The sequence below is a fragment of the Merops nubicus genome, unplaced genomic scaffold, assembly GCF_000691845.1.
Source record: "Merops nubicus isolate BGI_N331 unplaced genomic scaffold, ASM69184v1 scaffold26071, whole genome shotgun sequence".
NCBI classification, from domain to species: domain Eukaryota; kingdom Metazoa; phylum Chordata; class Aves; order Coraciiformes; family Meropidae; genus Merops; species Merops nubicus.
Genome location: NW_008588011.1, coordinates 1 through 13,095, shown reverse-complemented (window position 1 = coordinate 13,095; position 13,095 = coordinate 1). Strand labels below are relative to the sequence as shown.

General features: G+C 37.0%; 1 protein-coding gene across 1 annotated transcript; it reads right to left on the bottom strand.

Annotated features, from left to right (window-relative positions):
• Positions 1-1,057: 1,057 nt before the first annotated feature.
• Positions 1,058-12,998, bottom strand: IDH3A (isocitrate dehydrogenase 3 (NAD+) alpha; the record flags this gene model as incomplete). The annotated part of the gene is made up of 11 exons (XM_008949139.1): positions 1,058-1,294; positions 3,220-3,372; positions 3,865-3,949; positions 6,060-6,124; positions 6,208-6,310; positions 6,979-7,112; positions 7,352-7,539; positions 8,136-8,250; positions 9,586-9,669; positions 11,482-11,544; positions 12,744-12,998. Coding segments are annotated over 11 exons (1,329 nt in total), but the record flags the coding sequence as incomplete, so codon positions are not given.
• Positions 12,999-13,095: the final 97 nt, after the last annotated feature.

Genomic DNA, 13,095 nt, shown 5'->3' with positions numbered 1-13,095 from the left:
CGCCTGGTTCTGGCAGTAAGGATAATCCTGTGCTATAGTCATGAGTTTGGAAATACACATTTTCCTATAGGGTTTATTAATGGAAGCATACCTTAAGACATACAGATCACAATGACTCATGCAATAATCTGTATGTGATGAAGAAGGGAAGGAAGAGAGTTGCTTTTGCACCCATTGAGCTTAGTAAGCAGGGAGAAGATAAGTCTCTGATCCCCTTGAATAGGGATGAAATGTATTTCTGGAAGATAGGCAGCAGAGCCAAACCTTTACTCTGTCTTGATCCACGTAGGACTAGTTCCTTATGTTCAAATTTTCTAGAACAAAACTACTAGTCAATACAGTAAGACACCCTGAACAGACTATGCATAAAAGTACAACACAAAAAGCATTCTAGCAGAAGTCATGAAATATTTAGTATAAATTTGCAAGGTTAATACTTTCCTCTCATGATACGTGGCAGAAGTATTTAGTATCATTTACTCTCATTAGAATTCTGTTGTAAAGTGTGTTTCAGAGAGGAAAACTTAGAATTATTTTGGTATATAGATTTGAAAAATAATTTTACTTCAACTTTACATCTCACCCTTTGCTGGTTAATGGATGTGGGCTTTTCAAAAATACAGAAATAGATGAAATGTCCAGAATTCTGCATTTCTTTATTCGTGGCCTTGGAGAGCAAGGCTCTATTTCATGAATCACCAGCATATCTGAAGTGGGTTTTTTCATTGCTTTTAACATGAAATTGTTATTTTATACCCGTTTCTGTTTATGAAGGTCATCTTTTGCTATCATTAGCCTGAAAACCCATCTTTTAAGTTCCAGTAAAGTAGGTTTTAACCATTAAGGTGCTTTTACATTTCATTAATTCTGTTACTCCTTTATTTGCATAATTTTTCCTTCTGGAAAGTAAAAACCTCTAGTTGAAGTGGAAAACTGTAGACCATTAGAGTGGCAATAAAAGAATTCACTTACATAAAAATGTTCACCAGATAGAAAAATAAATAAGACAAAGCACTTGGAAAAGTCCACTGAAAGCAGGCACAAGCATCATTTGTAACCATTTGGACTGAATTTACTAATGGAGAGGCCCTAACTAAAAAGTTTGCTCTCTTAAGACAAGCAAACTATATGCATATGGGTATCAAGTTACATATAATGTACTCTGTGTGATGTTTCCTTTCAGAGCTATTATAAGTCAGATGAGACAAGTTTAGTCTGTGTCCCGTACTCTGCGGCAGATCTCCTCTGTGAATTCTGAACACTTGGCATTACCTCCCAAGTCTTTTGTCAAAACCTGAAAGAAAGAAAAAAAATAGTATTACTAAAATGCTTTATGGGGCTACTCTTACTTCTGAACAGTGCTGTATGTTGTTCTCTCATGTCGTGTATGGATATTAAGTAGGAATCAAAAGGAATCAAAACACCAAGTTTGAGGTTTTCCACATGCCATTTAGCTTTCATCAATTAGGACTATGCAGACTGAAGCAGGTAGAGAAAACCTGAGTATGAACATCAAGTATGTTATCAGATTTCAACATGACTTTATCTTAATGACAGGCAGAATGTGAATTTGGCCCAAGCTATCAAAAGTCCCTTGGCCACGTAATAGTGTAATTACTTGTTAAGTATTTAAGTTTTCAATAAGAAGTTTGTCCTTCGGAAGTAAAATTCACATATGAAGACTCAGTGCAAAGGCAGCTAATTGAGAGTAACTCAGGAAGGCTTTGGAGTTTTCCTTTTTTTCCTAAAAGAAGCCCACCTAGAAAAAGCACATGTAGCTCTTAATGTTGCATGTTAACCTTTCTGTAGGTTTGCTTAATTTAGTTAACAGATGGAAAAATTAAGAATTAAAAGAAAATTTTTCATTAACTCCTGTCTGGCAGCATGAATCTAAAAAAAGTGGGCAACATTGCTTGTCCAATCTAGCTGGAGTAAAGCGGTCTGGGAGATAATTTAAAATCAGTAATTTTCCCCTTACATGACACATACACAGTTCTTAACTAAATGGCTAGGGGGGAAGGGAGGAAAGCGAGAAATAGCAAGCACGAGAGGCAATCAAGGTTATTATTTTAGGATCTTGTAATTTTTAACTGCATTATGCCTTTCTCAATTTAAAGATTCTCTCCATTGTGAGCAAATAGTCATGATGTAAGTAGTAAACAAGTAGCCGTGTCACAAAACTTGCACTGTTATCTTCCACAGAGTTACTGACCTGTAGATGGAGGATTTCATTTCCAGAGCAGTAAATGGGAACTTTACAGGAGCACCTCTTTATTCACTTGTAAGTTTAGATTTTTTTTTTTTTAACTGGCTCCTACACACAGTAAGATAGCTGCAAACAAACCACTCATGAAATGATGACAGCTTTTTGTTTAAGCATGTTTGTTACTTTTAATTACAAAGCAGCTTCTTATGCTCCTGCCCAAGATAATTGAACTAGCATGGCTAACTGCTAATCCTCTTTAACTACAATCTTCAGGATCTTTCTACCTACATTTTGAAGTGGTGGATGTCAAAGTAGAGGGGTGAACCAATAATACTAAGAGCACAAATTCAAGTCAGGTTTCAGAGCAAAAGACCCTCCCCTGCCCCCCCAATATATAAATTGAGTCTTAAATCTGGACACACTTATTGCCAAAGTGAGATCACATACAGTCTTAAGGGGAAAAGTAAATACTGGATAAAAACTATTATTTTAGAGTCCAAAAAGGAGTGAAAGCAGTTAGGAGGAAAAAAGAAAATAACTGGCCTGAAAAAATAGGAGCAGAAGCATTACAGTCAGGGCTGAAATGCTATAAATGGAAGTGGATGACTAAGCCTGTGAAAGGCAATAAGTGTCCTTCACCTCAGGATCCAGAGTTAAATATATATACTTGGTATGCTTTATAAACCTCACAAGTGAAATTACCACTGGTTACTTCAAACCCCTAATCCCCTTCATGAAAAACACACATTCAGTTCTCACTTTTAGAGTTAACAAAGCTGGGAAAACATAAGATGAGACACCAGGAATGCTACAGCTTGTCCTTATTACTAAGCTAGGCAGATTTAATACCACCAAAGATAATACAATTACTATCAGGGAAGGACAGCAGCAGTGCTCATGTGTCATGCCAGCAAAACAGGTCGTCAACTGGAGTTAATTCTGTTCTAAGTTAATTTTTGCTGTGAAAGAATTTGTTTTTAATTCACTGCTCTTACTGCATGCCCCCGTATTACCTTTCCATCTTTAATTGTATCAAAGCAAGCTGTCTCAATTTTCGTGGCATGTTTGTGTAGGCCCATGTGGCGCAACATCATTACAGCACTCAGAAGAAGGGCGGTTGGATTTGCCAAGTCTTTTCCTGCGATGTCTGGTGCTGTTCCATGAACCTAGAAATAAAAGTGAATCTATCTGTTACCATGTCAATATGCTGATTAAAATGTTCTAGGCAATTCAAGTATATGCAAGGAACCTGAAACACAGTCCTTGCACACAAAAATGTTAAAATAGGACCTACTTCACTGAGATAGAGTTAGTGGAAGGTATATGAGAAAGACCAAAACAATTCAGTTCAAAGGCATCAGAATGGGGAAACTAGTTAATCTCCCAGCTGTGTCCCTCAAGTTCTATTTCACAAAGGGTATTTATCTTAGGGGAAAGAAGGAAAACAATGTGTCAGTAGAAGGAGATGCAAAAAACAATGCTTAATACATACTTTAACTGCTCACACTGGGTAAAGCTTCAGCATCTTCACAGTTAAAAAACTGTTTCATAGAGAACTCAGTTAAATGACAGCCACATTGCATGTTATGGAAAAGTGCTGGACTCTCAAGCTGAGACAAAGTAGTTATTGCTGCTATATCTTGCGTGAGAAGACTTACCGATTCAAAAATCGCAACTCCATTAGCACCAATATTTCCACTTGGTGTTACTCCAAGACCCCCAATCAGTCCAGCACACAAGTCACTAAAAAAAAACCAAAGCCACAAAAAGAAAAACCCACAAGTTTTTCCATATACAGTTGCATCTCTGCAAGGTATTAAAATATTTTTGTTTCTCATTTTATTGCAACAATAACTTATTTTGTATACCCACACAGTCTGAGAATAATACTGGAAAAGAATAGATGCCACCTGTACTCCATTGGAACATTTGAAAATTTGTAGAACTACTAGCAGGAGACTAAAAGGAAATTCCAAATGCTAGAGTAAAGCTGATTAAGACAGAAGCACAAAAAAGATATTCAAGCGCTGAATACATGTAGAAGTCTCAAGAACAAGCAAGCATTGCAATGAAGAGGCCACGGAAATACTTCTCAATTGTAAAGTCCTTCTAAAAAATGTGTAAGAATTTTATTCAGCTGGATGAATTACTAGTAGTTTCAAAGTTTACTGCATATAGCTTAAGGAATGTGTTCTAAGTGATGCCAGACTAGCATTCCCCCTCTCTTTACTGAACAGCCCATGAGTTACAAGTCTGATGTTAGCAGATCATCAGAGATAAGCAACTCGCATTTGGTTTCCTCCAAAATTAAGGAAAGGAAGGACATACCAACTGTACCTATAGCCATCATAAGTGTGCCCTCAAAACTGAACATACTGATAAACAAGGCTCTTAAAACTCTGGTGTATTAGCACGTTTTTATTGCCTACAGCTTAGCTAATCAAGGACTACTGAGCAGAAAAGTTTGGATAACCTTGCAGAATAATATTTTAAGTTTAAGCAAAAATAAACCAATTAGGCTTTAATTGCATAGACCCTGGGGAATTTTAAAAAATGGATACAGTCTACATTTGTCACTGTAGGTATTTAATACTTCACAATGAGAGATTTCCTTCTGTACCTATTCAGTCCAAGAACCTTATGTTGGTGCTTTAAAAAAGCACTGCAGGTGAGACTTTCCCCAGTGACAAAAGTGTCCTTCTTCAAGAACAGACTCAAATTTACTGGAAGTTTTTAGAACTATCAAATTATTTATGAAATTTCTATGAGAACTTTAAAATCGGTGATACCGAACTAGGTAAAGTGAGTTGAAATAGTACTGAAAAGTGGACTCAGCCTATTTGATCTTTTTCAGTTAACAGCGTAAGAGCTGCTGTGAGGGCCCTGTGGATTCCTCTTCTGATTCTTAAAGCAAGCAGCATTAGCTGGAGTCTGATTTCTCTTAGAGGTGACAGACAGCCTTATCGTAGACATGATGCAATTTTAGGAGAAGCTCCACAAGCATTTCTTCTTACATGTAAATTACCTTTACTTTTATTATCTGTACAAAAGCAGGAGATGGATTCTAAGATGTAAATTGTCCTTGAACTTTTGAACAAATGCTGATTCAGGCTATTTTCTGAAACTCTCCTTAGAAGTGGAAGCAGAAGCAACGTTGTTACACACTTAAAAGTTCAGATTAAGATACTTAATTTTACATGTAGTATTTAATTGAAGATACACTCCACCTAAACATTTTACAGAATGGAGCATGTGTGCTGAAGGATTTTGCCTTAAAAACATCAAGTAACTCTTGTATTAATGTTATTCAAATAAGAAACTTAATTTGAAGATAAGCAAAAATACAATACATAAAATGAGCTGGTAGGATATTAAGAGGCCACACATTTCATTCTTCAGTGACTATGCAGAATCCTTTAACTGTACGGCCAGCTTGCCATAAAAACTGTGGTCTCAGTCATCTTGCACAATCTATTTTAGTGCTTAAGCTTAGAAAGTTTTCCCCCATTATCTAACTAAGCATTCTTTATTACAATTTAAGCTATTAAAGTCTTCACACACTTGGAGAAATTTCTGTTCTGACCCATCTGAACAATATTCATAGCCTCCATAAGGAGAAATTTTTTTCAAAATAAGAAGCATATTCTCATCATATAGCTCCTCCCAGCAATGTATTAATAATTGAAGTGTAAGAATACTATCCTGTCTTGCCATTCAAAGCCTCATTTATAAAGTTTTAAACTCTGGATGCATAAAATCATCACCTGTCTGGCTAGCATATAACCTGAATAACTCTCTGGAAAGTAACAGTACTTTACACATTGGGTTACACACTAAATTAAAATTTCCATACCTGAGGATGTCACCGTACAAGTTCGGCATAACAAGCACATCAAATTGTGATGGATCTTGAACCATCTAGGAAGAAGTACATTTAAATTCTTAAATTGAATTAAATGAAAACTAAAAAATAGCTGCAATTAAGACATATAAATACTCACATTCAGACATACGGTATCCAGATACATTTCATTAAATTTAATATCTTTACAGTTTTCTGCTGCCTCCCTGCATTTTCTCAAGAAAAGCCCATCAGACATTCTCCTGCAGTTAAAGAAGCAAGAGAATACTACAGTTATTTTAAGTAAGCAATACCAATGATAAAGAAATCTGCATACAATAGAGGTTTAAATAGAAATATTGAGTGCAGAAACTTAATTTGTGAATAATTATCCCTTACGTTATACATAATATTTTTAATGTAATACAGTCAGAGAAGTTATGCCTCTTAAATTTCCTCCTAAAATATTGTATCAGTAGTTTAACATGCATACGCTGATTCTCAGAATGACTCATTCATTTACTGAAGTCTTATGGAGTTTGTAAAGGTGGTATCACCTAATATCACGTGTTATGACTCAGTTCAGCACAAGGTATTTGGAAACTATAAAAGTCACTAGCCATTTTCATCCTCAGTTTTCAAATTAGTTTTCCTAGTTTAAGACTATTTTCAAAATAAAAGATTTGCAAGCCAAGTGACAGGATTACTACAAACCTACTACTAAAAACATTAGTACATAATTATTACAGCACTGTCAATACTAGGTCAGTATTGCTTATTTTACTTAGGAGGCATACACTTTACATATTTGCCATTTTACTTACTCCCAGTAGCATCAACAGAAGTATGCATTTGAGGAAGACTTAAAAATTTATTTCTTTGTAATTAATTGTTTATTTGTTGTTCTTCTCAAAAAGAGATGTCAACGTACATAATATTTGCCTTGTGCACAGCAGTAACGTGGCTTCTCTGATTATTTCTGGCATACTCAAAAGCAAATTCTGCAATACGCTTGCTAGCTTCCTCTGTGATGAGCTTGATACTTTGTACAACACCTTCAACAATCTGAAAGACAGCAATTGCACTATCATGAAAGTGTAAGCTCATTTTCAAGTCACTAGTATGAATGTTTGGAACAAAGCAGTAGAATTCTGAGCAAGGCAGTCTCAACAATGCATTTCCCAGGAAAGTAACTTTATTATGGGTAGCAAAATTAAAAAATGCCACCCCACCTCTTGGTACTAGGCTACCGAGATGGGCAAAGTTATCATTCATGAAACACAGGAAACCTGCCAGGAACATACCACATGCTCAATCCCACTGTATTCGCCTTCGGTGTTCTCTCGAATTGTGACAATGTTCACGTCTGTATAGGGGGTTTTGTACCCTTCAATGGAGACACAGGGACGTACATTTGCGTAAAGGTCAAAAGTTTTACGAAGAAGCAGATTCATTGATGGGTGCCCTGCAGCAATTGGGGTCTTTAAAGGCCCTGACAAAACAAACAAACAAACAAACAAAAACAACAGACAAGAATGAATGAGAAGATAAACCCTTCCATGAATTTTAGAGTTGAAACTCTAGGTAAAGCAGTACTCTCTATTGCAGAAGATCTCCCAATTCCTATTTAACCCTCATGCTGAAATGCCACAGGAATTCTCTGTGCTATTGTGTGTGCAGTGTGTATTGCTACGCAGTGATACTAAGCAGCTGTTTAAAGGCCAGGTTGCAACTCTTAAACAGACGAGGAGTTTCTAGAAGAGGCTTTCACTGCAAAAACAACATAGAAAGCTGCTATTCGTTAAAAAAGTAGCTATAGCATATGACTGGGTGTCAGCTGCATTAGAAATACATTCTGCACAGGGTCCAAAAGTCACTATGTGGTAATAGCTGCCTTTAACATATTTCCTAGATCTGTGAAAGTTGTGGCTTTGAAATGAAGCACTGTTTTATGATTACAGATTACCTAACAGGCTGTCCCCTATAATTCGCCCTTTTATTGTGTGACACATGAAGGACTTTGGCTTTAAATCAGACTAGTGATAAAGACAACAGTATTTAGTATCTTGGCATTAATCTCTAAAGTACCTTTTAATCCCATTTTGTTTTTATCCATGGATTCTTTGGCATCTGGAGGTATCATCCACTTCCCTCCTGGTCCTTGGATAGCTGTAACATTCCTCTCTTCCCACTGAATAGGAGCCTAGACACATTTACTCTGTGTTAACTTAAATGCCATGACTTTTGCTTCGAGTTTTAACTTCCTTTACACAAAAAGGTGCATAAGGAATTTTGTCCAGACCTTCCTAAACAATTTTTCTCTGGTGAGCAAGAGTAAGCACAAGGTATTTAAACTCAAAAGTGAACAAATTTTTTAAATTTAATAAAGTGAAAATGAAATAGTGTGAGCAACATATCATCATCAACTTGAATGCTACAATGCCTCTCTTGCATCATATACACAAAAAATGTTAGAACTGCAATATATGTGCTATTTTTTTCAAGCTCATATTGCTGTTGAGTTCCTTGTATACCAGAGATGAGACATTTGAAAAATTGAGAACTCATCATTCATACTGCCTGGAAGACACTATGTAACACAGATACATAGCTGTTATCTAACTGAAAGTCTGCAAAGGTTCCCTAGTGCTTTCTGAATTTGCATTCACCCTGGAAATCTTCTGAGTGGAAACAGGCTGCCACACATTAATTTCATCAGGAAGGACCATAAAGGAGAAGATGCAAGGGCTTTTGTAAGCAAACAGAATCGATCTAAGCTTAATATAGCACTGAATCTCCTTTGAAACAAACCAACCTGATTAAGTATTGCAAACTTGCACTCACACGTGAACTTAGGTTTTATTTTCCTACACCTGCTTGACTCCCAGAAACAATCAAAACTATGATAAGGTTTTCATACATAATTAAAGAGAACTTCACTGTTTCCAAATCTAAGTCAGATAGTAGTGATAAAAGGGAATGCGCCTTAGTGCTGTTACTAATGGGGAACCATTCAACAGGCATCTCTCCTGAAGAGCTGTACTTCCTTTCAAGGAAACTCAAATTCTCATGAAGTTCCTCAGCTACAGTAAAACAGTTCTCATATATATTTAGTTTTCATATCCCTGAAGTGAATGTTTGGCAGTGCAGCAGTTTGATTTCTGCGAATAAGCCAGTCCTTTCCACACATGTCATCTGCACTGCAAGTCACAATGAGTGAAAGAACATCCTCTCTCAGTTGCTCAGGATTGCTACATCAACAGGATGATTTCATGTGCTATATTGAGTTCATATTTCCAAAAATTAAACACATTTGCTCTCAACTCTCTTCTCCTCTGCCAGCTTAACAGTTCCAAGCCCTTCCTTGATATCACAATCCTAGTGTTTATTAGCTGAAGCTTCAGGCTCTGTATTGCCAAGAAGTTTTAATAGCTTAAACATGACTCAGTCTTTTGGAAGTTGAAAACATTTTTAATATGCGTAGTTAATACTTCTTGTAGTCAAACTTAGTGCTTACAGTAAGATAAATACTACTTACTTTAGCAGCATCAAAGATCTTCATGACTGCAGCAGAAATTTCAGGTCCTATGCCATCTCCTGGGATTAAAGTTACTGTTTGTACCTAGGTAAAGAAATATCAGTAGTACAACAACTGAATTCTTGTTTTCTAAGTAGAAAACTTTTTCATGTGTTGTAGGAACCATGTAACTACTAGAAAAGAAAAAAGTTTCAGTTACCAAATACTCACTATGAAGAATAGCAGCACTGGACAGAAGCAGCAATGACTACCTTGCTTTCAAAGACAGTGTGCAGACATTTTGAGAGAATTATTTTAAAATCCACCTATTATCTATCCCTATTTCAAAACACAAGAGTTTTAACCTGAAAAGGAAGTTCCTGCTCTGTACTCCTGGAAATGAATGATTTCAGCATGCTTTCTTCATGAAATCTGGGGGAAATATTACCTAGTTATGGCTCTGTTACTCATATGTCTCCAGTATTTTCAACATGCTGCATAATACTGGCACATGCTAGACAAGATGAAATTTATGAAAAGTTACATTCACCTAAAAGAACCACCATTTCATGCATATCTAAACTTCTCAAGTGGCTTCCTAAAAATCTGACCCACTTTTAACAACGCCAAGTTATTTGCCTCCTATAGTGTTCTCAGTCTTATTTCTTTCATCATCATCAAAAAGAGGAAATAAATGGCACAGCCCAAGCTCACAGAATAACAGGGGACAAAAGTATTGTGCTTTGATAAAAAAAAAATTATGATAGCTATTCTAACTGTATATGCCCCAGCTCTTTTTTTTTACTTAAAGATTTCCAACAGTTTTTAAGGCCTTGTTATTACCTACGAAAAAAGCAGCTCAGATACTGAGCATTATTTGCAAAACCCCAATTAGAATCAACTCACAGGATACGTTTCCATCCTTCCCTGCACAAAATACTCAGATTTACAAGAAATATTGAATGATTTTTAACTAATTTGAGCCAAAGAAATTCACTGTGCACCATAAAAGAAGCAAAGCTTCAGACAATGGAACACTGCTGTTGAGCAGACACACAACTGATGGAATGCCTGAAGACTAGTTTTGTGCTGTCTTGTTCTGTTGCTTCACAGCACAGCAGACACCTTAGCCAGAGAGGTTTCACCTGAAATAGTCATATGCTATAAACAGAACCAGAAGTGCCTCACCTTCTAGATCTTTTTATGCTGTATAAGTTAAAAGTGACCCTTCTACTTCTTTTCTAGCTCTTCTACTAGCTGTTCTACAAAGCATACAATTAAAAGCTACGGTTCCTCTTTAAAATTAAGACCTGCTTAAGGTCACATGCAGTGGTGCTGAGCCCTGCTTCTACCTGAGCAGTTTTCAAAGCCTCTGGCACTGGGGGGAAAAAAAAAGAAAAAAAAAAAAGGCCTGCGGGCACTTGAAACATACACATAAAGAAGGCAAAACATCTACAAGGAAATATACAATCAGTGTCTAAAATGCTAGAAATAGGGTCTTGAAAAAGCAGAATTTTAGATGCAAGGTATTCTGAAAGCAGCACTGAAGTACATCTAGTGCTTGGAGTCTGCAAAATAAAGCAGATGAGAAGCTTCTCAACGATCTCTCTGCCCAATATTTGCCCATTTCCAAATGTGTTTCAGAAGATTGGCTTATATCCATATTTTGTGAAAAGTTTTCACTCCACTTCTATCTTTTGCAAGAGCCTTTTGTATTATGCTTTAATATGCAATTGCCCAAGACAGTAATTAGCCAAAATAAATCCAGCATGGTGTTACAATTGCATCTGTTCACTTTTTTAGGCCTTATTTTTTGCCAATGTAAAAGTTACAATAGCAATCATATAAAAGTAAGTTTCTGAACCCTTTTCTTGAGAAACTTCTTAAAAGAAAATAATGGTACTATTATATACTCACAGCACTAACAAAACTTCTCGTCACCTGTTTTGGGTTTTTGAAAGCACCTAGCAATCGAGAAACCTGCAAGAATATAAAACAAAAACATGCTATTTTATAACACAAATGGGATTTTAAAAAGTTAACAGTGTTGGAGCAAATCTGCATTTTAAAATCGTATGGCTTTACATTTCCTATCTCAAACTAGTGTACAAATCCAAATGAAATGAGTAACTAATGCTTCGCCAAGTTGCTCTCCTAACATTCTGGGCACTAGCACCTCATGGGTATGCTTAGCACAAGGTAAACTCAGGACAGGGGCTTTGCAGTGCACCATACTCTCCTACCCTGCCCGGGGCTGAGGGGAAGTTACAGCACAATAACCTACACATTTGAAATAAGGTTACAGTAACTCTAGCTAAATAGATTACATGCTAAGGATTAAGATTCATGGAAAGCAAAGTCAAAAATGAAACATTTCCACTATATGTTGGTTGGACAGTATCTTTACGTGGTTAGGTAATGTTTCCAATACTATTTTGCATTGTTGTCACTTCTTCCATTCAAACTTTGGTGAAATGTTTTCTTTTACCATTTAGATCTGTACATTTAGTACTGCTGCCTTCTGCGTGCCTGACAGATTTTAAAAAGCTTATTTGAAGTGCACATTAAAGATAAAATTCACCAGAGCAACAAGTCTACCCAGCATAGTCAAAGAATTACCCTTTCTTACAGCTGAATATTCTAAACTGGCATTAAGCATCAAAACTGGGATGATATTTCTGCTTGAGCTCTTGCCTAGCTGCACACCAGAGACAAAATCCCCAAGTGTATCAATAGCAATACTTAGCTGCAGAAAAATCACTGCCTCCCAATGTTGCCCTCCTCTTGAGGATTTTTCATGCCTCTGTGACTTAAGAGTCAGGAAGACTTACAAGTCAGAAGACTTCCAAGTGTAAACAGAGTTACACTGCTTCAGTTCTCCCATACTTGCATATGCACTCTGTCTGCAGCTATTAACTGAGACAGGAATGGACTGGACAATTTGTATTCCTCTCCTGTCCAGCTTGCATTTGTTACCTATTTATTGACATGTATGCTTAAACGTAGCCGTATGGCAAAAGGGACTCTATGTTGGCATAATAGGAACGACCAAAACCAGTACAATTCTCCTGTATGTCTTAATGAATGCTGTGGGAGAAGTAATTTAAACTCTAATTTATTTTCACTTGTAACCCAGCACTAGACATACAAGGTCATTGCAACAGTCAAGCAACGTTTACCATAGCAAGCCATTTATTTGAGGCAGCAGCTGGAGCAGTTGAAGGAAGACGGGCAGTTGACTGTACAAGTCTAAGTGCTCTCACGGTACAGTTCCCGTCTGCCGAGTTAGAATTCACACTCCAGATCGGCCCTGGAAAGGCAGCAGGCTGCCTTGCCAGAAATCGTAGGCCTGGCACGTTATGCACAAGTTCAGCGTCTGACGCCAGCAGATCGGTGACACGGGGCTTCCTCGATGGCTTCGCCGCCAACAGGCACTAATGAAATTTCATTTACTCAAGGCAAAAAGCAGCAGCGTCTCCGTGACAACCCCAGGAACGAAGGCTGCGTTTCAGAATAATTCCGAGCCCGTAA